This window comes from Sciurus vulgaris (assembly GCF_902686455.1).
Source record: "Sciurus vulgaris genome assembly, chromosome: 9".
Classification (NCBI taxonomy): Eukaryota; Metazoa; Chordata; class Mammalia; order Rodentia; family Sciuridae; genus Sciurus; species Sciurus vulgaris.
In genome coordinates, this window is record NC_136469.1 from 101,230,126 (window position 1) to 101,256,316 (window position 26,191).

Here is a 26,191-nt window from a genome sequence, read left to right on the forward strand (position 1 = left end):
TTTTCTGATTGTGTGGTGCTGGAGGACAAAACCCAGGGCCTCATGAATGCTAGGCAAACACACAAGCACTGAGAAATTTCCTTTTAATTGGCTAACAATTTAAAGAAAATTAAAACAATGATAAGGTCTAATGTGAATTTTAGCTTCACCACAATTTGAGTCAAATGTAATTATTGATAATGATCTTCTGATTAGCTATAGTTTTTGCAAATATTTGGCTTTTTTACCTGACACTCCGGAAAACAAATGGACTTTTAGCTCATGAAATTGCACATGCTAAAATTAGAACAACAGTATTGTGACACTTAACCAGATTAGATCGGGATTTATGGAGATTCTCAAGATACTCTACCGACTTAGTAGAGGCAGTCTTTTGAATCTGTTGGGCTGTGCCAGACTCTGGATCCTTTTAGACGGCTGGATTAACAATGCAGAATGAGGTATCGTCCAAATTACAGACTCTCTTCCACAACTGTAGTAATACTGGGCCCTGCAAGTTGTAGAAGAGAAATGAGTGAAACAGGCATGAATTCAAATCATCACAGGATTTTCCAACTTTGATCCCCAGACCTAGAAGAGCAGGTATGACATTAGTTAGGATAAATAATAATATCATTCTTATTATCCCTGACATTTTGTCTTTTCTTAATCAAAATATATCACCAGTGAAAAAGGAAGTGGTCCTGACTCTTTCCGACCGTGTGTTAACTCATGTTAACATGATCAGTAGCATCTGGTGTTTGCCATTCCCCACGGGCAGAATGTTGAGTGATTGAGTTTGTGTCTCATTTTATTTTACTATATTTTTTTTCTCTCTCACCCACTGTCTGGACTTCTACCCTTTGCCCTGCTCTCCAAGAGCATCTTGCCTCTGTGCTGCTCATTGGCCGCCTACTCACCTCTTCTTTCTAATCGCTGCGGTCCCCTTACCCGAATCTAGTCTGTTGGAGGTGACCCATTTTTCAAAACCACCTCTTCCTTCTGTTTCTCTGATTCCCAAACTGAACTGTTATTTCTGCCCCCAGATAACCCAGGTCAGGGCTGGAAGCTCCTTGCCTGCTTGAGCTCACCCGTGTGTGTGGCCTGGGGGCTGGGAGTCCAGACAGATGCATGGTGGGGTGGGCCCACCTCAAGCCTGGAGAGTCACCAGAAAGGAGATACAGGCTGACAGAGACTGAGGCTCACAGCAGCAACTGGCAGACAGAAGAGTGGGCAGAGGGACAAGGACCTGTTTCTGTGAGTGTCTCAAAGAAGCAGAGGTGGCACTGCAGAGGTGTGTTAACATGAGTTAACATGCCGGTTGCTGCTGTGAGCCTCAGTCTCTGTCAGCCTGTATCTCCTTTCTGGTGACTCTCCAGGCTTGAGGTGGGCCCACCCCACCATGCATCTGTCTGGACTCCCAGCCCCCAGGCCACACACACGGGTGAGCTCAAGCAGGCAAGGAGCTTCCAGCCCTGACCTGGGTTATCTGGGGGCAGAAATAACAGTTCAGTTTGGGAATCAGAGAAACAGAAGGAAGAGGTGGTTTTGAAAAATGGGTCACCTCCAACAGACTAGATTCGGGTAAGGGGACCGCAGCGATTAGAAAGAAGAGGTGAGTAGGCGGCCAATGAGCAGCACAGAGGCAAGATGCTCTTGGAGAGCAGGGCAAAGGGTAGAAGTCCAGACAGTGGGTGAGAGAGAAAAAAAATATAGTAAAATAAAAAGAGACACAAACTCAATCACTCAACATTCTGCCCGTGGGGAATGGCAAACACCAGATGCCACTGATCATGTTACTTATGCCTTATGCTGCCAACAACTAGAAGTGCAGGGTGCCTTAGGAAACGGGGGAAATAACACACGTTATGCCACTGTGGAGATTAGATCAGTAAACTCATCTGATCATTTATAAGCACTATTCAAACATGACTTCATTAATCAAATTGTGATTGATTTTAATATTAATATCTTTTCTCCAATTATTATATTATTGCATATTAATAAAGTGCAGTTTGTGTATTTGTCCTCCTCCTATAATTTTCCACAAGCCCAGGTCTTACGATGCCATCAATGTAGCAGGTACTCAAATATTATTTTAATATAAAATATGCTGTATTTTTCTCATTGAAAAAAGAAATAAATAATACTTGTATATAATTATATCATATAAATATATTCACATAGATAGATAGATAGATAGATAGATAGATAGATAGATAGATAAATAGATATAGATAGATAGATAGATAGATAGATAGATAGATAGATAGATAGATAGATAGATACTGGGGATTAAACCCAGGGCTACTACCACTGAATTTCATCTCTACCAAAAAACTACCAAAAAGTTTCATCTTTTTTTTCATTTTGAGAGAGGGCCTCACTGAGTTTCCCAGGCTGAGCTAGAACTTGGACTCCTCCTGCCTCCACTTTCCAAGTTGCTTGGATTACAAGCAAGTGCCACCATGTTTGTTTTATAACAGAAAATTTTAATGTGGTATATATACACAGTGGAATATTACTCAGCCATAAAGAAGAATGAAATTATGACATTTGCTGGTAAAAGGATGAACTGAAGACTATCATGCTAAGTAAAATAACCTAATTCCAAAAGCTGAATGTTCTCTCTGATATGCAGATGCTAACACACAGTAAGGGAGGGGAGGAAAGAGTAAAAGTTCATTGGGTTAGACAAAAGCAAATGAAGGGAAGGGAGAAGGATGGGAAAAGGAAACAGAATGAATTTGACATAATTTTCCTATGTTCATATATGAATACATGGTCAGCATAACTCCACATAACTCCACATCATGTACAACCACAAGAATGGGAAGTTATACTCCATGTATGTATAATATGTCAAAATACATTCTACTAACATGTATAACTAAAAAGAACAAATTTCAAAATTTTTTAAATAGAATTTTTTAAAATAAAATTTTTTTATTTCTTGAAAGAAAGAGTACACACATTCAGAGATGGTAATGGGTAATATTTTAGAATAATTTTTGTCTTTTTCCCCTTGTTTACATATTCAGAAAGTTCTCATTGATCACCCGTCATGGTGTTAGGTGCTAGGGAAAGAGTAAAGACTGTGACAATCACAGTTCTCTTGGAGCTTGAGGCTGGGGTGGTGAGAGACACTGTTGCAAGAGCTCTGAAAGCATCAGTCATGCAATAGATATAGAGGCTTCCCAGGAAGGTGTGTGAGGAGTGGAGACTTAGTGTGTTAGTCAGCTCTGCATCACTGTGACCAAAATACCTGATGAGAACAATTGTATTTTGGCTATTTGCTGCCGAGGTTCAGTCCATGGTTAGCCAATTCCATAGCTCTGGACCCAAGATGAGGCAGAACATCATGGCAGAGGGACATGACAAAGGAAAATGGCAACCAAGGACAAAATACATACCCCGAGGCACACCCCCAGTGACCTACCTTCTCCAGCCACTCCCTACCTGCCTACAGTTACCACCCAATTAATCCATATCAGTGCATCAAACCACTTGTAGGTAAAGACTTCCATACAGGCAAAGAAACAAACAGACAAAAGAAGAATAATCCCATCCATTTACCTGAAAATGGCATAATTTTATTCTTCTTTATGACTGAATAATATTCCATTATGTATGGCATTTGCAGGTAAATGGATGGAGTTAGAGAATATCATGCTAAGTGAAATAAGCCAATCTCAAAAAAAAAAAAAAAAAGGCCAAATGATTTCTCTGATAAGTGGAAGATGATGCATAATGGGGTGGGAGGGAGACAAGAATGGAGGAAAGATGGATTGTATTAAGGAAAATGAGGGGTGGAGAGGGGGTTGGGGGAAGGAAAAATAATAGAATGAGACAAACATCATTACCCTATGTATGATTATGTAAATGGTGTGACTCTACTCCATGTACAACCAGAGGAACAATAGCTGTACCCCATTTGTGTACAATGAATTAAAAAAATAAAAAAATAAAGAAGAATAACGATGTCTCAACAAAAACAACTGGAGACAGTGAGGCAGAATCTATTAATATACAATTTTATGACCAGTAGAAATTCAGCTCAAAATGAAAGTGAAATAAAGAATTTTTCAGACATTCAAAAGCTGAAAGAATTCATCAGTAGCTGATTTGCCCTATAAGAAACATTAAGGGAAGTTTTCTAAAGCACATAAATGATACCAGATAAAATCTAGATTCACACAAAAGAACGTAGAGTATGGGAAATGGTAAGAATGTGGGTAAATATAAAATACCTTTTCTTATTTTTCAAAATATCTTTAAAAGAGAATTGCTTGTTTAAAGAAAAAATAATAAAAATGCATTGTGGGATTTATAAGACAAAGTAGAGTAAAATACATGATGCAAATAGCACAAAAGCCAGAAATGAGGAAGTGGAGATATACCATACTACACAAAGTGGTGTAACACGAAGATGTGTACGGCAAGTCCCACGCAAAGTTAAAGATGTGTACTGTAAATCCTGAAGTCACCTATAAAACAAAAATTGAAAGCTGTGAGCTGAGTATGAAACTGTGACTGTGTGCTCCCAGCTCCTAAGAAGACAGACGGGAGGATGACTTGAGCCCAGGAGTTCAAGAACAGCCTGGGCAACCGACAAGACCCTGTCTCCAAAATAAAAATTTTAAAAGTTAGTGAATAAGCCAAAAAGAAGATAAAATGGAATAAACATAACAATTAATTCATAAGACAACAAGAAAGAGGGAAAAGGGAAAAAAACAGGTGAAATAAATAGAAAATAAATGCTAGTGACTCTAAATATGTCAATAATCACATTAAATGTAAAAGATCTAAACACCTCAATTAAAAGACAGATTATTAAATTGGATAAAAAAAAAAACAAGACTCAACTATAGGCTACCTATAATAAATGCACTTTTAATATAAAGATACAAATAAGTTAAAAGTAAAAGGATTTAAAAATATGTCATGCTAACACTCGTGAAAACGTTAGATTACGTAGAGGGGAAATGAGAGGGAGGAGGGGGCGGGGATATGAAAAATGGTGGACTGAGACAGACATCATTACCCTATGTACATGTATGATTACATGAATGGTGTGAAATCTACATCATGCACAACCATAGAAACGAAAAGATGTACCCCATTTGTGTACAATGAATCAAAATGCAGTCTGTAAAAAGAAAAAAAGAAAAAAAGAAAGCTGGCATAATTATATTAATACCAAAATAGATTTCAGAGCAAAGCGTACTTTGCCAATGATAAAGAGGTTCAACTCATAACAATAAAGAAGTCAATTCATCAAGAGGACATAGGTTTAAATTTTTATTCTTCTAGTAATAAAGTAAAAACTTTTAGAACTGCAAGGAGAGACAATCCACAGTTATGATCACAGGTTTTAAAACACCACCTGAAATATTGATCGAATAATTAAATAAACAGAAGATCAGTAAGGATATAGTCTTGAACAACATTATCAACTCAGTTGAGCTGAGTAATATTTATAGAACACTTCACCCAATAACAGGAAAACCATTTCAAGTGTACTCAAACTATTTTAGAGCACATTCTGGGACATGAAACAGTCTCCATAATTGTGAAAGATTGAAATTATCCAGAGTATGTTCTCTAATCCCAATGGAATTACATTAAAAATCAATAACAAAAAAATTTGTAGAATTCCCCACATATTTTGGAAATTAAACAATATATATTTAATATTTGTGATTCAAACATGACATCAAAAGAGGTATTAAAATGTATTTTGAAGCTGGGCAGGGTGCACATGCTTATAATCATAGCAGCTCAGGAGGCTAAGGCAGGAGGATCACAAGTTCAAAGCCAGTCTTAGATATATAAAGAACTCAAAAAACTTAATACCAAAAAAACAAATAACCTAACCAATAAATGGGCTAAAGAACTGAACAGACACCTCACAGAAAAAGAAATACAATCAACAAACATGAAAAAATGTTCGTCATCTCTTACAATCAGAGAAATGCAAATCAAAATTATTCTAAGATTTCATCTCACTCCAGTCAGAATGACTATTATCAAGAATACAAGCAATAATAAACATTGGCAAGGATGTGGGGAAAAATGTACACTCATACATTGTTGGTGGGACTGCAGATTGGTGCAACCACTTTGGAAAGCAGTGTGGTGATTCCTCAGAAAACTTAGAATGGAACCACCATTTGACCTAGCTATCCCACTCCTTGGTTTATAACCAACGAACTTAAAATCAGCATACTACAGTGACACAGCCACATCAATGTTTATAGCAGCTCAATTCACAATAGCTAAACTATGGAACCAACTTAGATGCCCTTCAACAGATGAATGGATAAAGAAAATGTATATATACACAATGGAGTATTACTCAGCCCGAAAGAAGAATGAAATTGTGGCATTTGCGGGTAAACGGATGGAACTAGAGAATATCATGCTAAGCAAAATAAGTTAGTCCTAAAAAACCAAAGGCCAAATATTTTCTCTGATAAGTAGATGCTGATCCATAGTGGGGAGTGGGTAGGGAAGAATGAAGGAACTTTGGATTGTGCAGAGGGGAGTGAGGGGAGGGGTGGAGTGGGGATGGGAAATATAATCTTCAATAAAAAACCTAAAATTTTAAAATTTAAAGAACTTTGAGAAAGTCAGCTTCAGCAACTTAGTGTGCCTTAAGCAACTCAGTGAGACCCTGTCTCTAAATAAAATACAAAATGGGCCAGGGATGTGGCTCAGTGATAAATGCCCTTGAGTTCAATCCCTGGTACCAAAAAAAAAAAAAAAGTATTTTAAACTTAATGAAAATGAAGACACAACATATCAACATTTATGAAATTCAGCTAAGGCAACACTTACCAGAGGAAAATACATAGACTAAATAACTATTAGAAAGAAGGAAATGTCTCAAGTTAATGATTTCAGTTTCCAGTTTAAGAAACTGGGAAAAGAAAAGCAAATGAAATCTAAAGTAAGCAGAAGAAAATAATAAAGAGCAGAGAAGAAATAAATGAAATAGAAAACAGTAAAATAATAGAGAAAAATCTATGAAACCAAAAATAGATCAACCTCTAACCCAAATGATCAGCAAAAAAAAAAATTAAGTATTAAAAAATCACTATATAAATTATACATTGATTTTCTCAAAAACTTTTACAGACTATTTATAAAATGCACATATATGCATAGCAAAAAAGACTAGAAGAAAATATAACAAAATATAAACAATTTATCTGAATTATAGGCCTAAAGGAGATTTTTGTTGCCTTTTAAAAAATGTATCTATTCATATAACAGGAGATTAAGTATAACAAAGGTACAAAACAATATGAAGCAAAACATGATACACACATGTGCTGAATTAAATTGTATCATCACCAAAAGTAATGATAAAAAAATAAACAAAATTTTAAAAATAAATAATACAAAACTATGGTTAAGACATCATCATACAGGCAAGGATTATTCATTATTTTCAAGAAGGAAGATGAAATTTAAAATGTACAACTGGAATTCTCTTGTTCAGACAAAGTAATTTCCATTAAAAAATTTGAATAAACTTGAAAAAAAATTTTTTTTTGCAGCACTCAGAATTGAACCCAGGGTCTTATACAAGTTAGGTGAGTGTTCCACCATTGAACTACATCCTGAACCCTCTGTAACATTATCTTGAATCAGGATCTCACTAAGATGACCAGGCTAACCTCAAACTTGCCATCCTCCTGCCTCAGCTTCCTGAGTCGCCAGGATTACAGGCGTGCCCCACCACACCTACCTTGAGTTCATATTCTTGAATAAAACTTTTGAAAGCAAACAATTACACCAATGATTGCACCCTATAAATGTCATTCTGAAACAAGTATCTAATTCAACCAAGATTCCATTAAAAAAGGAATCCTGGAATTAGCTAAGCCTCTTTACAGCCTTCTGAAAGAAACTTTACATCAAGGAGCAACCACCCTAATACGGGAACCAGAACATATTAAAGCCTTTAAGACATTAAGAGAGACCCTGCCCTTAGTTTACCTACTGAAGGGAAATTTAACCTGTTTTTCATTGAAAGAGGAAGAATAGCCTTAGGAGTGATAACACAAAAGAATGGACCTGTTCAACAGCCACTATCCTATCTCAGCACGGAACTTGACGTGGTGTCTCGAGATGGCCCCACTGTTTGAGAGTAATTGCAGCGGTAGCTCTACTAGTCAGTGAGGCAATCAAAATCACCCTGGAAGAGACCTTATTGTCTACACTTCCCATGATCTCTCAGGAATTTTAAACACAAAAGGAAGACTATGGCTTTCAGACAGTTGCCTTCTAAAATATCAGGCTTTACTTTTGGAAGGACCCACAACTCAGATAGAGGCCATATCCTCCCTAGACTTATCATGGGAACAAATTCTTAGCTCCTGGTTCTCTGGTACCTCCTGGTGAAAAACATTATTAGTCTCTGTCATCACCATCATACTCATTGGCATGTTCCTATGCTGTGGCATTTACTGTTGCATTAATCTTATCCCAGTATTCATAACTTCTTGTTTCTCTTATAGATTGCCCATCTCTCAAATGACCCTCCAGCCTATTACTTCTCAACCAGACTTCTAACCATGGACCCCTCGATCGACCTGATTTCTAAATGGGAACTCCAAATGGCTTGTCCCATGCTGCCCGCTTCCAGCTCAAAGCAGCCAGAGCAGTCATCACCCCCTTTCCTTACAGCAGTAAGGAGTTCCTAAAACTAGAGTGGGGAATGAAGCCAGAATTGGGGATAGGCAGTTAGTGTAAAAATCGGGATCGGGTCAGATCGAGGAAATGGAGGCCATGAAATCCATCTGCCTCTGGATGTTGGAAACCGTCCTGGGAGAATGGAATGTCAAGGACCTGCAGAGTCTATTGATTGGGGACTACAGGCAAGGAGATGCTAATGAATGCCCCCTGGACCCTTACCTGCCTGAATCACCTTGGCCCTCCCCCTGCCCATGCTTCTCACTTTATGCAAAACTGGGCCTAATCCCATAGGTGGGAAGGAAAGAGATAAGGGGGAAAGAATGGGAGAATAAAACCTATAAAAAGGACAAGATTTGCTCAATCCGATGGATTCCGCCTTTGGGTCCCCTTCTTCCACCAGGGAGAGTCTGCTTTTACTTTTCTTTAATAAAGCTTCTTACTTTCTACTCTAAAAAAAAAATAAAAATAAAAATAAAAAAGGAGTCCCGTCCTGTATCAAACATGCTAAGTGGGAGGTCCCCCAGAGGAACCCAGGACATCTGAGATAAGAGAGAGGTGTTGAAGATTTGGAGGTCATCACCACACAATTAGAAACAAAATCCATATAACAGGACAATCTCATCTTGGGGAGTCTTTAGAGCAGAAGGAGAAAGAAGCCCACTGGGAAATGGCAGTGGAGAAAGAGGAACCCACCAAGGACGTTGAGAGGACAGGAAGATGGAAGTGCTTTGTGGACAGAGCACACCTCCCAAGCCAAGGTGAGAACTCAGAGAAGGGAGTGGCCTGTCCTCTTCTGAGGGAGCCTTAACAGGTGATTTTGGATGTACCTTCAACTTCTAATATGTCTTTAATACTAAAATTAGGGATCCTAACTTGAAAAACCAATGGCTTCTATAGAATTCATCAAGATACTTTGACGTTCTTGGGGCTGGAGATGTAGCTCAGTGGTAGAGACCTTGACTGGCATGTGCAAGGTCCAGGGTTTGATAGCCACCACTGAAAAAAAAAATTTATAATATTCTTATTTTATTTTAAAAAATCCTCATAAGCCAAAGCATTATGAAATATAATACAAGTCTGGATCTTGCTCTGGTAAAGTTTGACTGTTGTATGAGATTGGAACAGACAGAGCTTCCCTAAGCCTCAAAAAATTTTGACTGTAGATTGAACAATCTAGGACTCTGGGGTGAAAGGCCTGGGTTCTATGTTCATTTTCTCGAAGGAGTCCTGACGAAGGAATCTCATAACACAAACACCCACCTGTTAGGTACATAGTGCTGGGAGACTTGCTTGGGATGAGCAAGGTCTTTAAGTCTTTTGGTTAGCTGAGCCTTCAAAGCACTCTCGGAAATAGGGCAAATAGGATCTTGATTTCCCCAAAATAGTTTTCTGTTAAAATATACAAAGACAAAATGGTAAAAAAATAAATAAATAATTCACTGAGAATGGACATCTTAGACATAGCTCTTGACAAGTCTTCATTTCCAGAACTATCACTATAACAGAGCTTTACAATTTCCAGTCATCAGAAAGAAACTATGGACATTGAAATAAGAATAAAATAAGGCAATTTTGTCCACTGTCTTGAAAGTGGTGATCCAAAAGGAACCTATTAGAGAGAAGATAGTTCTGTTCCTGCCACCTGGGAATCAATAGTGTAAGTTACAATCAGGTAGGCAGCAAAGGGACGTGCCAACCATCTACACTGTGCTCCCATTTGGACAAAGGTGGGCAGAAAATAGTAACAGAATAATGTTAATGGCTACCATTTGTGTGATATTTACTGTGGGCCTGGAACTGTACTGAGTGCTGTACAGACATCAGTTCACTTAGCCTGTGAAGTAGGCATGAAGGAGGAAGAGAGAGAAATCTGTGTAGAATTGAGCTGAAAATGCTTCACAGAAGAAAGCTGAAGGGCACAGACTTCCATAAATGAAGCATGTTCTGTGGTGGGATTGGGAATAATCCTGTCTTGAACTAGGAGTGTTCAGGTGCATGTGGAAAGTCCTGCAGGGAAGCCAGGAAGGAACACTGCTAGGTTGGGTAAGGACAGCAGAAGGCGGCCTAGATGATCTGGTCTCTCAGTAATCGGGCTTTGCCCAGAACTGAATTTGCACTGGGGTGTGGCTCAGAATTTGAGTGCTTGCCTAGCATATGTGAGGCCCTGGTTTCAATCGCCAGCAGCACCAAAAAGAACAAAAACCAAAAAATCTGAATTTGCCAACTAACTGAATTCACTCCTTTAAAAGTATTAGAGAAACGGTTTCTCCCCCACCCCAAACTTTATGTACTTTTTTATATAATTTTTTCTCTGACTTGGAAACATTATCCAGAGTCATTTTAGAAATATTCATACCCCCAATCCCTACACTCTGCTGTGGCATGCACCGCCCTCCTCGGCTGTGGCTAAGAGGTCCGCCTCCCCAGCCTACCTATTCTTCCGGCTCATGTCTTCAGGTCTTGGAGCTTTTCTCTTGAGTAGTTGATTGCTACCCATCAGAGATTCTCAATAAAGGTTTGATGAATGAATGCATGGTGAAAGCTGGGGATTCACCTGATGGTGACATGCAGCAGATATTGGAGGGGAGAGAATGACCACCGGGACAGCGTGAGGCCAACGGCAGAAATTCAGACCTCAGAGGCCAGGGCCAGACAAAGGGGGGCTGCAGTGGGAAAGAAGAGAAAACTACACAGACCTAAATAGATCAGTGGTTGCCAGGGGTTCTGAGACTGGGGAGGAAGGAAAAAGAATGACTGAGCGGGGCCCAGGGGAGTTAAGGGCAGTGGAACATTCTGTATGATACTGTAAATGTGGATCCATGACACTATGCGTTTGTCAAAACCCATGGACACATACAACACCAATAGTGAACCCAACAGAAACTATGGATTTTAGTTAACAATAATGTATCAATACTGGCTCATCAATTGTAACAACTGTACCACATTAATGTGAGATATGAATAACAGGGGAAGCTGGGGTAAACCTGGGTACTCCCTATACTACCTGCTCCATTTTTCTGTAAATATAACTTCTGTTTCGGGTTTTATTCAGGAGCCAGAGAAGAAAGAGAGGATTCCTAGGCCAAGCAGGGAAGGACTGAGGGTTCAGCCTGCTGGAGACCCAGAGAACAGGTGTGCTCTAGGCAGAGGCTTGGAGACAGCAGGACTGGGTGGTACAGGCTGCAGAGGTGAATCTGCAGGATGGACACAAGAGTTTCAAAGGAGCATGCAGCCACACCCTGGGCAGTGGGTCTCAAAATGTTCTGATTAGTAGAATCACCTGGAGAGCTTTTAACCCTCCCAAAGCTTTACCCCTGACCAATTCAATCAGCACTTCTGGGGATGCTATCAAAGCAGCAGCCAGTATTAAAGCTCCTCAGGTGATCCCAAAGTTCAGATAAATTGAGAATCACCAGCCAAGGGTTAGCCTGCCATGTCATGTGCTGAATCAACCAAGATGACAGTGTTGGCTCAATGGATCCAGTCGCAGGATCCACTAATGGCAGACGAGGATCATTCTTATCTACTTGATGTAACAAACTCAAACACAGCAAACCAGACCAGAGAATATTGTCTTACCTGTCTGGGGTTCCCCATTGTCTTTTAGGCTCAGAAAGACCTTGGATTCTCTTTCTAGAAAAAAAACTAACAAATACCAGCTGATTAAAGAGAACACCTAAGAAATATGGTTACGTTAGATGAATCCTACTCAAAGAAATTCTGTCTGTGGAGGGAGGGGAAATGATGCTACACTTGAGATGATTTGAGGGGTGCAGAAGGACCCCAAACTACTGTGGGCTCAAGATTCTCACTTGTAGAATCATTAATATAGTACATAATAAAATAAAGACAATGAATATGCAATATAACAAAGTGCCGACTGGCTCCAGAAGACCCTAGGTAAAATGCATACTTGTTAATGGAAAAAAAAAAAAACTGCAACTAGCATATTAAGTTAATTTGTAGATGGCTTGGTAGCCCTGGATTGTGAAGAGATTGTATAGATAAACAGGATGTCTGCCTTTGGCAAAACTATGAAATGGGCAAAATACACTCAGTGCCACTCAACCCTCTTCAAGCCCCACTCTGCTTTTTAAAAATTTTTTTATAACTTATTTTATTTTTCTATGCGGTGCTGAGGTTTGAAACCAGTGCCTCACACATGCTAGGCAAGCGTTCTACCACTGAGCCTCAGCCCAACCCCCCACTCTGTTCTTTTAACCTTCCTGATCATTCTTACTCCACCTGTGGCAGAGTAAGTTTGGGTTCTCCAAGTATCTATATGTTTCCATACATTTCCCACCTGCTGTGCAGTTTTTTGGGGTCATGTAACTACTCATGTCTAACTTTAGCAGAAGTATTGGGTATCACTTCCAGAGTAATGCACTTAGGAGCCAGTGTGACTCCTCAACTCTCTCTTTCCCTCTTACAGTGACCCTGGAAGCCATGTATTCTAGTTAGCAAAGTAGAGGAGGACCAACCAGTTCCATGACCACAGCCCAAGGGAGAAATAAATTTCTATTGTGTTAATGTTAAGCCATGGAGAGTTTTGAATCTTGTTCATTACTGCAGCATTGCCTAACTAAAACAGACTAATATACCTCCCATGTTACTGAAGTTCATATTATAATTATTTATATACTTGGTTAGAGTTTGAAGGGCCCAATAACAAAATCCTTTTTATCCACCACAATTAGGAGCTAAATGAAAAATAGGCACAGGATTTGGTCACAGAATAAAAATACTATCACTATTATTGATAAAAATTACGTGAAATTATATGAATAGTTTGGATCCCTGACATCCCTGAAGTGAATGTGTGTCCCAGAACTTCAGGCTACCTGCTGTAGGGGCTAAGCTGGCTGTGTGATGGAAGGCAGATCACAGACATCCCCACTGTAATAGGTCACAGGGACAGGTCTCAGAAGGGTTCAGTTCTCTTCCCCAAATCTCTCGAATTGATGTCACTCCCACACCTGAGAAGTTTAATCCGTGGGTAAGGAAAGAGGCCAGGTGAATTAGCCCAGGGAAGAGCTTTGATGGACAGTTGATGAAAAAGATCTCTAACACTTGCCTGAGCTCTGTCGTAGGCTGCAAACTCTCCATGTTAGAATAAACCCTGGCCTTGCGGTCACATGGGATTTGGTTGATGACATAGCTCATGCAAACCCTTACGTGAAGAAATGCCTCCTTATTGAAAGTCGTTTGATATACCACCAACCTCCTTTCAGAAAGTGGGAGGAGTCAAGGGGGGAGTAATAGCAACTCCCACGGTTGCACATTCACAAAACTGAGTCATCCAGCTGCAGAGCAAGCTAAACTCCGCTAACTAGATTATCTATTTCCAAATCACTCAGTGTTTAACTTGTGGTGCTACTCGGCAGACAGCAGACTTATTTCATCCTTTTACAGCCTTGTCTTGGCTACTACTGTATAAACCAGTCCATAATCTTAACTGTGGAGCATCCCCTAGAGGCCAGCAGGATGGTGACAATGACAAATCTCAGGGACATGGGATCAGTCCAGCAATTCTCCCAAACCTTGGAGATTCTGGGTTTCATTTAAACAAAAAGTACCATTTTCTTTTTTATTATTTTTTATTGACATAATAGCTATACATCTTTATGGGGTATACTGTGGTACTTTGGTGTACACATAAAATGAGTAATTATCGAATCAGGGTACTAAATATTTCTATCTCTCCAAATGTTAATCATTTTAAGTGTTGGGAATTTCATATATTGTGATCATTTTGAAATACATCATAGATTGTTTTAACTAATAGTTAATCTGCTGTGTTATAGAAAACCAGAAGGAACTCCCCCCCCTCTCTGTGTTTGGATTCCCCTTATGTCATTTTCTTATCCTTGGGTGAATACTTCATTCTTTGAGTTTTATTCATTCAAGAAATGTTACAGTATTTACCATGAACCCAGTAGTGTTCTAGGGCTAGTTGTACACTGGTGATAAAATAGACAAAAATCCTTGTCCTCAAGTCAGGGCAGAGAGACAATCCATGAAATAAAGTAAATATCTATTATGTTGCATGACAATAAGAAGTACAAGGAAAAATAAAGCTGGTTAGGAGGATAGGGAGTATGTGGTGAAGAGGGTTGCAGTTTCAGTAGGGTGGTCCAAGAGGGTGAAGAGTGAAATTGCTGTTGAGTGATGAATGACTATACAGAGTTTTCAGAGAAAAATTATTCCATCCCAGAGGTAAGAGGAAGCTTAAATGTCCTGGAGCAAAACATTCCTACGTGTTCAAAAGACGAAAGGAGGTCAGTGTGAAAAAAAAAAAATATTGGAGAATAATTTTATCCACCTCAAATTGCATATTCTAACCATAAATGTTGCTTCTTTTTCCCTTCTCACATGCACAATACCTTGTATTTAGTAAATGCTGATTGGATTGAAGTGAACTGGTATTTAATTATTTGAAATATGAACTTTGTTAAGTGTTCTATAAGGGAAAATCATGGAACTTTCAACCATATAAAGTGATATAATTAAGATAGTTTACATTGTTTTATTGATCCAAGATGTTGCTAAATCAAATACAAATCAGGAGGTAGTAAAAATGATGTACCACCTCCACCCCAGTTGCTCGGGTCCTTTCTTACCAATGTCATTCTCTGAACTCTTCTGACTTCCCCCTTTTCTATTCCAACTAACCTTTCTGCACATAGGTCTCTTAGGACCTCAATTTAAGGTTTCTTAGCTTGAAGTTCCCAAATCCTTAGGGGATCTATGAAGGGAATAATGGGAGTCTAGAATCGTCATATTATTTCAAAAAATCAAAAGGAATCCACCTCATCCACAAAGAGACTGCAGAAGGCTATCCAGAATACCAAATTTGTTTCTGAATTTTATCCTCTCCATGTTACTTCATACAGACAGCAGTCTCTGTTAACACTTATATGTGTCCTTAATTTTTTTAAATTAATGAATATTTGTTCTGTGAGCAACATCAATAAAAAATCTTTCAAAACCTGTGATCATGGTTGTGGGCAATTATTCCAAAAGATTCTTTGATTGTGAAAAATTTAGCATCTGTTATGTAACTGATAGAATGCAACCTCCTATCCATGCCTGGTTATATTTATCTAGAAACAACAAAGATACTGTTCATTGCCAGAAAGAACATTCATGACCTCATTCAACAGAAGGGAGGTTTTGCCATGCAGGTACCAAATAATCCCTGCTGCGAGAGTCTGGGGCAACTTTCCAGGGAGGCTCAAGGGAGCAGAAAGTCAGAGTTACAGACAAAACATCTTATTATATATTCAACTTTTAAAGCAATTTAGCTTCAGACTTCAGTCATCATCCCTGGGCCAAGATTTCCCCTGCCACCTTCTTTTCACCAGCAAAATAAGAGTTGTTGTTTTTTGTGGTGCTCAGCATTGAACCCAAGGTCTTGTGCATGATGGGCAAGCATTCTACCAACTGAGTTATATCCCCAACACTTGTGTTGTTGTTGTTGTTGTTGTTGTGTTTTTTGTTTTTTTAATGCAACCTTTTGTGCAAAACTATTGACAGTGTCCTAGTTTGTTCCTGTAGACATTTAAATTGGGTTGTTATTTCAATTGAGAGTGATCTCACTAACATAGGTTTCCCTCCTCTCTTGGGAACTACATTACCTCACAGTGTTTTTTAATGAAGATTATTACATTGCTGTCCCCTTTCTTCACTGATAATTAGTCTCCTATGGCTTGCCAATAGCTAAGGAAGTTGTTATTGTTGTGTGGGTTTTTGTTGTTGTTGCTGTTGTTTTAATTTTTACTTTGGTTTGTTTGTAGAGCAACAATTACAGAAAAGATTTCAGGTCTCTGCTACTGGGGCACTCTAATAGCTTGCTCTCTCTCTCTCTCTCTCTCTCTCTCAGTTAGAATGCTCTTATCCTATCTTGCTTATATTTTGAAAATATCTTCTTTATAACTAATTAGACCTAGCACATTTATATAGGGAAGAAGAATTGCTTAGGGGATAAGTGGGCAGATAACAGAGATAAAACAATTTCTTCAAATAATTGACCCCAAATTAATGAATAAAGCAAAAGCAAGAAGCTGTTAGAAATAGTAAAAGCAAAAAAAAAAAAAAAAAAAAAATCTTAACCACTCTTTTTGCAATCTTTTTTTAAGTATAAAAACTCGGGGATTGGAGTTGTGGGTCAGTGTGGGTCTAGCACATGTGAGACTCTGGGTTCAATCCTCAGCACCACATAAAAATAAAATAAAGGTATTGTGTCCTCCTGCAACTAAAATATATATATATATTTTTTTAAAAAGTGGGCTGGGGATATAGAACAGTTGGTAGAGTGCTTGCCTCGCATGCACAAGGCCCTGGGTTGCTCAACCACTGAGCCATATTCCCAGCCCCCCTTTTTAATTTTTATATTGAGACAGGGTCTTGCAAAGCCGCAGGCTGGCCTCAGCCTCCAGAGTAACTGAGATCACAGGTGTGTGACACTGTTGCCAGTCCCACTTCACTTCTTACTTCATATCCTTCTTTCCTGTTCCATGGGAGCTGAGGTTGGAAAGGGGCTGTGACAAAAGGACACCACAGGAATCTCCTTTCCGGAACCTCAAGACAGACTTCCACTTGGAATGCCCAAGGAGTCGGCCCTGCTTGGCCAACCCACCTGTCAAGGTGTGTGAGAGTAGTACTAGAGCCACACTCTTACCATTTCTTTACAAAGTCACAGGCAGCAGGGTCTGGTAAAAGAAATAAAAGCGAAAATTAGGTTCAATGGGAATCAAAGATATGATAAACATAGCATCACAAATCAAAAGACGAAGGAGCTAGGAAAAGTAACTTCTTAAGGAATTGGCCAAGTTAAATATGTCACACCACGTACCACAATAAATCCTGCATAAATCAGACTTTAAATACTCTTTAGAAAGCCAAACTAGAGGGGAAAAAACAGGAGAGCATCTACTTAATCACTGGGTTTTAATCATCTAGGGTTAAAACTGACAAAAGATAGAAAAACACGTTAAAATATTTAAAACTTGAAACTTCTGTGTGTCAAAAATTAAAACTGGGGCTGGGGTTGTGGCTCAGTGGTATAGCACTTGCCTAGTATGTGTGAGGCACTGGGTTGAATTCTCAGCACCACATATAAATAAATGAATAAAACAATCAATGTCTAAAAATTTTTTAAATTAAACTTAAAGAGGAAACAAAAGTTTGGGGAAATATTTGGCAGCAAAAATGGTAAAGCCTTAGTAGTACTAGTATTCAAAGAGTATGAGAGCATAGACTAATAAGAGACTAATAACACTAAAGAGTTACCAAAACTGAAAGACACATATGAAGATATATGAAGGGCTAATAAACATTTAAAAAAATTTCTTATAATCAAAACAATGAAAATGAAAAAAATTTAAATTAGCAAAATTTCATTGCAAAGGGTAATGATTCTGGAAGGGTAAGATGATATGAGTACTCTTGTACACTGCTGGTAAACGTTTAAATGAGCACACTTCATGAAAAACAAATTGGTAGTATGAATCAGCAGTATTTGTATTTCTTAATCTAATTTTTTTTTTTTTTTTTTTTGCAGTGCTGGGGATCGAACCCAGGGCTTTGTGCTTGCAAGGCAAGCACTCTACCAACTGAGCTATCTCCCCAGCCCCTAATTTTATTTCTGGAAATGTACCCTAAGGAAGTAATTTCATGTGTGAGCAAAGATTCATGCACAAAACTGTTCAGCATGGTGTCTTTGACAGTGGGAAATGGGCAAACCTGAGAGGTCCAAAGTCAAAGAAATGGTTAAGCAAATAGAAATTCATGTTTAGAAGGTCTGTTTGTTCGTTTGTTTGTTTTAATGTGAGGCCATCATAAGGCCAAGGTACCCAAAGTCTTATCATAATAGGCTTCAAAATGACAGATTGTCCCACCTAGAATTTAGGAGTTTTTCATCACAAAATGACAGATTGTCCCACCTAGAATTTGGGAGTTTTTCATCACATCTGAGAATTCTGAAATAACATTTTGTACTTGCTGGAGTGTTTTGGGTAAAGTAAAGCAGGTGCTTTCAGATTCTTTTTTTTTTTTTTTGTACCAGGGATTGAACCCAGGGTACTTTACCATTTATAGAGATATATATATATATATATATATATATATATATTATATGTATTTATTTTATATATATATTTTAGAGACAGGGTCTTGATGAGTTGCTTAGGGCCTCACTGAGTTGCTGAGGCTGGCTTTCAATTCATGATCCCCCTGCCTCAGCTTCCCAAGCAGCAGGGATTACAGGCATGCAGTTCTATTTTTTTATGGTACTGGGGAGTGAACCCAGGAGTGCTCAACCACTTCGCGATATCCTCAGCCCCCTTTTTAAATTTTTATTTTGACTCAGCGTCTCACAAAGCTGCAGGCTGGCCTGGAACTTCTGATCCTCCTGCCTCAGTCTCCCGAGCAGCTGGGATTACAGTTTGTGACACTGACCGGCTAAACAGGTGCTCTACAGCATCAGATAGACATGGATCAAACCCCAGTTTTGTTACTTACTCAATTGTACAATCTGATCAGATTAATTTCTCAGAGATTCAGTTTCCCTCTCTCAGATTGGAGGATGATAAGTCTGTAAAAATTACATACACACACACACACACATATAAATTACATATACATATACAAATGCACACACACATAGACATCCACACCTAAGCACCTTATGTATAGCTGGTGAATGGTAGTTGCAAGTATTAGTTAGAACCTCAGTGCATCAGTGGCTTTCATAGAGTGCTGTAGAAAACAACTGTTCAACCAACTGTGGATTTGACCCCTATGTGCAAGCTTGAAGTGAGTGTGGACAGGAGACAAAAGAAAAAGATATGCCCATCTTGTCAGGGAGTTTGCAACTTACAGGAGATAGGTGAAAAACTTGGGACAAAAAAAGTGTTTTCTATCACTCTACTTTTTAAGTCTAAATTGGCTCAGAAAAAGAGGGAATAGTCTGTGCTGTTATGCTGACGTCCGTGAAAGTTACAGCATTTGTTCCATGGATTTTTCATGGATGAATTAACTCTGGTTTTCAGCTTTATATACACAAGTAAGAGTCAGTATGATACTATCTATAAATACCAACAATAATAACTGAGCATGGTGGCACATGTCTGTAATCCCAGCAACTCAGAAGGCTGAGGTGGGAGGATTGCAAATTAGAGGCCAGACTCAGCAATTTAGCAAGACCGGGTCTCAAATAAATTAAAAGAGTGGGAATGTAGCTCAGAGGTAAAGCACCCTGGGGTTCAATCTCTATTATTAAAAAAAAAAATGCTGAAAATATGAATGAATAACACTCCCTCCTATTGGCCTTTCTTGACAGAACGTCTCCCCTATAGCTTTCACTCTTTAGAAAAGACTTTTTTCTGGTGTCTCACTAAGTGGTAGGATTGAATAGATCTCAGATGGCCAATGTTAGCTAATGTCCTAAGCAGAGCCATGTTATATTGTTTCCAAACTTATCTCTGGATTAGAATCATCTGAAAGGTCAGGTCCTAAGCCACATCCAAGACCAGTTAAATTGCAATGTCTGGAGGTGGGATGCAGGCATCAGCGTTTTTTGAAGCAGAAAAGTTTGGGGACCATCATCATGTTACTTAATGGCTAAATCACTGTCTCTGGAATCAGACTACCTAAAACCAAATCCTAGCTCTAACCTCTGATCCTGAGCAACTTTTCTCCCATTCTCTGTAATTCATGTATAAAGTAGGTTCTTGCCTCACAAGGTTGTTATGTGAAAATAATAAATAATAAATGTAAAGCACTCTGCATAGTTCCCCAAATGTGATAAATATACAATAAAGGGTAGCTATTAATAATTCTAAAAATTAGAAGATTCTGTTTAAATTTCTGCAGATTAAAAAAACACATTTAAATTGACCATAAAATAATTGCTTAGGAAGCATTTCCCCTAAGGTTTCCAAAGATAAAGATAAATATCATTGAAATGTAAAACCAATTATAAACATACTTGTCATGTGCATGAGCTATGCCATTAACATAGATCAAATGTGTTTCTGTCTTTCCACCATGTCAGAATTTATTGAATAACAATGAATTCACAGGTTACACCACTTTTGGTGATAGCAGTTCACTGAATATTAGTAGGTCACCCTATAGTCATAAGCCAGGCAAACAAGTTTCTTTTATTCCAATCTTAACTACTACTATCTCTAACACTCAAGTCGCACATCACACTTTACACAATTACATACACAGGTTACAGAAAGGCTAGGAATTTGAACTAAGGGAGTTCAAAGGCAGAGAGCAGATACAATGTGAAGAGTCACCATAGGTGGTCAGATAAGATTAGGAACTGAAGAACAGGAGCTTATTCTAGGCAGGTTCTGGAAGGCAGTTTCAGAGTGTGGACTTGAGATGTCAGCTTGGATTGGCTCTGCACGGTCATCACAGGGAGGAGAAACCGGGCTCTACTGAAGCCTGAGGACGGAGATTCAGAAGTTTGTCCAGGTAACAATTTTCCTGGGAGTGACCAAGTGACAGGGCAGAGTGCCACCATGCCCAGTCTCGGGGTGCTCCTCTTTTTAAGGGCCTTGGGTGAAGGGGTCACTGTTTTTTCAGGTTTGGTGTGTCTGATAAACTGATGGACCTGGTTATTTCAGATACAAATTTCATACACCCATGCATCCATGTGCTTCTGAGTAATTCAGTAAGTTCATAGGTGGCCATTTTCCTTTTTTTTTTTTTTTTTTTTTTTTTTTTTTTGCGGTGCTGGGGATTCAACCCAGGGCCTTGTGCATGCAAGGCAAGCACTCTACCAACTGAGCTATATCCGCAGCCCGGTGGTCATTTCCATTAGCACAATTAATTTATCAGTTTGTGCTGTTCAGGTGGTGATTGTTTACTTGTACAAACAAGGTGTAGAGTCGTTCGACCTCAGCATTTGTTCTCAAAATGTAGTAACTCATGGCAAACTTCTGCTCAGGACTAGCTAAGCACAGCCTGAAGACTATACATCATGGTGTGATTCAGAGCAGGGACTGGCCAGCTCTCCATGGTACTCAAATGCATTTTCATTGGGTTCTTTGTTTATACCCACACCCCATTTGATGTTGCTTACATAAACACACACAATTATACTACAGTAGGAAAACTCTAAGATGAAAAATTCAAGGAGAGAAGCAGAAAAATAGAAGGGAATGGAAGATGAAATAAAATGAGGAATGTGTAACAAAACCCAGCACCATTGATCTGAGCATTCAACCACTGAAAGCAGAAATACTTTTCTTAATTCAGTAGTCTCCACTCTGTTTTTCAGGGGGTCTGGTCAACTAAAGCCCCCAAACCATTGAATGGAACATCTGCAAGTAACAAATTATAAGTTTCAAATAATTTTCATTACAGTAATGTTATGATTGATCAATGTAACAATTAAGAACATTGTTAATATTCACTGTTGTTCATAATCTCTTACTGTGCCTAATTTTTTTTTTTGGGGGGGGGTGCTGAGGATCGAACCCAGGGCCTTATGCTTACAAGGCAAGCACTCGACCGACTGAGCTATCTCCCCAGCCCCTATATTTTTTAAAAAACTATCATAGATATTAACACTTAGGAAAAAACAATGTACATAGGGTTCGGTACAGTGAATGGTTTCAGGTGTCCGGGACCGACTTGGAACATATCCCCACAGATAAAATGGGGACCACTGTAATAAGACGATGGGGTTTGGAGCAAGGAGAAGGAACAGGGGATTCGTCACCATTTATTTCTTGGTTTTTGTCTCTTGTAGATTATCTGACCTCTTGCAAACGTGAGACCAGAAGACTCTCAGAGTGTACGATTTGCCCACCGTGCGGCCTAAGTCTGTGTGGCCACCTCCCAAGTCCTCCACCTTTTCCTGGAGTGTGCACAGGACAGGTCTCGGACCTCAGGCATGTTGGCCACCACCTTGTGTGTGTCTTGGACACACACAGGCGCAGTTTGGGCGCTGAGTGTCTGATCCCTGTTGCAGGTGGGCATGTGGCTGTGCAGGTCCAGGAGCCAGGGGTGCAGATGCTTCACAATCTCTGCTAACATCTCCGGGTGATGGAGGTCCCGGCTCCCTGCCACTGGGACGGCTCTGCAGGAGCAGATCCAGAGAGGTGAGGAGCCTGCGAAGGGCTGAGGGCGAGGGTGGCAGCGAGGCTGGGCCAGGCCAGAGGCCAGCACCATGCACTGTGTCAAACATTGAAATCTTAAAGAAATTTCTCCTGAGCTCTTACAGATGTTACACAAGGCATAAAATAAATTATAAGACTTGATCAAGGAAAGGAGAACAGAAACGTCTTTGTTTCCTATTTCAAAATTTGCTCTTGGTATGTGTTTCATGAAACCAAGTTAAAACAAGACTGTTTCCAGTAACTTACATAAGTGACTGAAAATAAGGCAAGATTTCCCTCCAAACAATTATTCTTCAGAAAAAGCAGAGGTTACCTTAAGTGCAAGTTCTAATAAGAACCCATCTATGAGGCACTTTCTCAATTTTTTATTTTTCCAGTAAAAACTGGTCAAGGAAAATACATTAGCCTGAAACAATTTCAATCAATGCAGGAATGGGGTCATTACAGTGTTCTCCCTGTCAAAATCAGCATTGTAAAATGGAGGAGGAATATAAAAAATGAAAAAATAAAATGAAATAAAGTGGAGGGGAAGAGGTGAAAATTTTAAAATAGATTTTTTCATTATTCTTGGGGATATGGTCTTATAATCATGTTGGGTGCTACTCTAAACAAGCTTTAAACACTATTATTAAAAGCAAAATGTGAACACAAATCAATCAAGAACATGAGATGATACATAGTAAACCTTTACTCTAGGGCACCTCCAGGGCAATTTTTTTCTTTAAGCTCCTACGGTGGCATTATGTGAATGGGTGACTTGCAGCATGATTTCCAGTAACAGCATCAAGCACAGGTGCAAAAGGGCCCTGAGTTGCTCCTAAGAAAATAGCAGTATCTAGGCAATGAACCACGACTGAAACTGCCAGGGGAAAGGTGGATGGCGGGATCAGGCTGATCTCACCTGAACCCACTTATCGTCTTAGATTCCCCAGCAGGAAGAGAACCAGACTTCGTGTGCCTAACTCCCAAGACAAGGCTGGAAGAAGCACACACAACCAACCACCAAAAATTCTTGAAAAAAATAATTTACTCTGAATCCAAGCAAGCCTCTTCATCTATAACCATGGTTTGCAAGAAATTGGAAAGTTCAAGACATCACAAAAAAAATTCAGAATATAGGATATTTTATCCAATTTTTCTAAGAAATAGCACTTTGAAAAGAGAGTGTAAGGGTGAGTGATAAAGAATAACAGATGAAGACCCTAACTCTCAAGTGCACTGTGTGGCTCTTGTTTGAGTCCTCTTCAAACAAATCAACTGTGATACATTTAGGGAAGCTTAATTATTTAGTAAGTATTACCTGGTTTTAGAGAAAATTTGTAAATTTTGTTCAGTGTAATAATGTCATAGTAATCATTTTTCTGAAATGTTAAGCAGTTAGAGATGCACACTGAGGTATTTATGGGTGAAATGACATGGTGTCTATTATTTTCTTTTTTTTTTTTAATGCAACAGATCAGGCTTACTTTTTTAATACCTTTATTTATTTTTATGTGGTACTGAGGATTGAACCCAGTGCCTCACACATGCTAGGCAAGCAATCTACCACTGAGCCACAATCCCAGACCCTATTATTTTCTTTAAAATATTTTTCTTTTTGTTTTTGTGTGTGTGCGTCTGTATTTAATCACAGGTTTAAGTAAGAGACTTTAAAGTATAATATTAAAAATCCATGAATTAACCAAAAAGCAATCAATAACATTCTTATATTGCAAAAAAAATTGTTACATTAGATGAGTGACCATTCTTAATTTGTCATGTTTTATGACATACATTTTAATAAAACAATTCACATATAAACAAGAATGAGTAGTATTCTAGTTATTTCCTGAAGAGCAAAGTCACAAATACACCAGACATGCCAATAGCCAATAAATATGAAAAATACCTAACTGATTGAGTTATTTCCTGATCATCAGGTAAATGCTTATTCGCTTTCATTTTTATTATATTGGGACTTCAAATGGAAGCAAACAGAACAAAACTAAACAAATGATAAAGATATTTTATGCAAAAGTACAGAATGATAACCTATTATTATTGATAGGAAATGAAAGCAAGCAAAGTTTGCAAAGTATTTTGGCAAGAGCATTCTGTTTAGAGCTCGCCCTTACAATATGAATTTATAATGATATTTATTTCAGAAATATTTTCCTTAAAAAAGGAACAAATAGATATAGAGGAATACATATAGATCTATCAAGATTTGAATTGATAAATGGATGTAGGTATAGTCTCTACAGCATCATCTTAATTTTCGGTTTTTCTTTTTTTTTTTTTTTTTTCCATGCCTTGGGTGCTACTTCACATTCTGAGCTAGTAGGAGTTAGTGAGGTAGGCACCACTACATACTTTTCTCCAGTGAGTGTTAAAATGCCCAACTATTGCCCCCAGTCCTTTGCTTTAACCTATCCTGAGTTGCATGTTATGGAAAATTTATGATATTTATTTCCTATGGTTCTTCATTCTGATATTTACTTCCTTTTCTCCCATAGTGATTTTTATTTTTTTATTTTTTTTAATTTATTTTTATTGTAAATAAATGGGATACATGTTTTTTCTGTTTGTACATGAAGTAAAGGCATACCATTAGTGTAATCATACATTTACATAGGGTAATGGTGTTTGATTCATTCTGTTATTTTTTCCTTCCTCCCACCCCTCCCACCCCTCTTTCTCCTCTATACAGTCCCTCCTTCCTCCATTCTTGCCCCCCTCCCACCCCCCATTATGTGTCATCATCCTCTTTAAAATAAATTTATCCTATAGGATTGTCCCCAAAGTCTGGAAGGATGGGTGCAGGGAATTACCTAGATAAAACAAGATTCAAAAAAATGTAATAATCATTGAAACTGGTGATGAGTACACAGAGGTTTGTTATGACAGTCTCGACTTTGTATATGTTTGACATTTTCCATAATAATTTTTTTTTACGTTTTCTGCTTCAAATAACTTAGAAATAAAAATGATGTGCCCTGAAAAAAATGTGTTAAACTGCCAGACATGGTGACACACGCCTGTAATCCCAGTGGCTTGGGAGGCTGAGGCAGGAGGATAGCATATTCAAAGCCAGCCTCACCAACAGTGAGGTGCTAAGCAACTCAATGAGACCCTGTCTCTAAATAAAATACAAAATAGGTCTGGGGATGTGACTCAGTCGTTGAGTGCCCCTGAGTTCAATCCCTGGTACCCCCCCCAAAAAATAGTGTTAAATTATTCAAATACTGACACTAATGATATCAAATATGAGGTAAAAAAACTTTTTCATGAGATGACATTAGAAATAAAAAATATTTCTAGATTTAACCACTTAACATGTCATCTTAATTTTATATGTATAACTAGATTAATGCAACTATAAA

At 38.6% G+C, this 26,191-nt stretch overlaps 1 protein-coding gene across 1 annotated transcript in view; it reads right to left on the reverse strand.

The window, feature by feature from the left end:
• The window catches only part of SPMAP2L (sperm microtubule associated protein 2 like), a 62,969-nt gene that overhangs the window by 26,585 nt on the left and 10,193 nt on the right, over nucleotides 1-26,191 (reverse strand). Inside the window, exons 4-7 of the mRNA XM_079153978.1 lie at nucleotides 22,562-22,789; nucleotides 12,268-12,333; nucleotides 9,946-10,074; nucleotides 353-490 (exon numbers count right to left, since the gene is read on the reverse strand). Coding sequence (XP_079010104.1) covers nucleotides 353-490; nucleotides 9,946-10,074; nucleotides 12,268-12,333; nucleotides 22,562-22,789 — 561 coding nt within the window. The remainder of the gene's footprint in view (nucleotides 1-352; nucleotides 491-9,945; nucleotides 10,075-12,267; nucleotides 12,334-22,561; nucleotides 22,790-26,191) is intronic.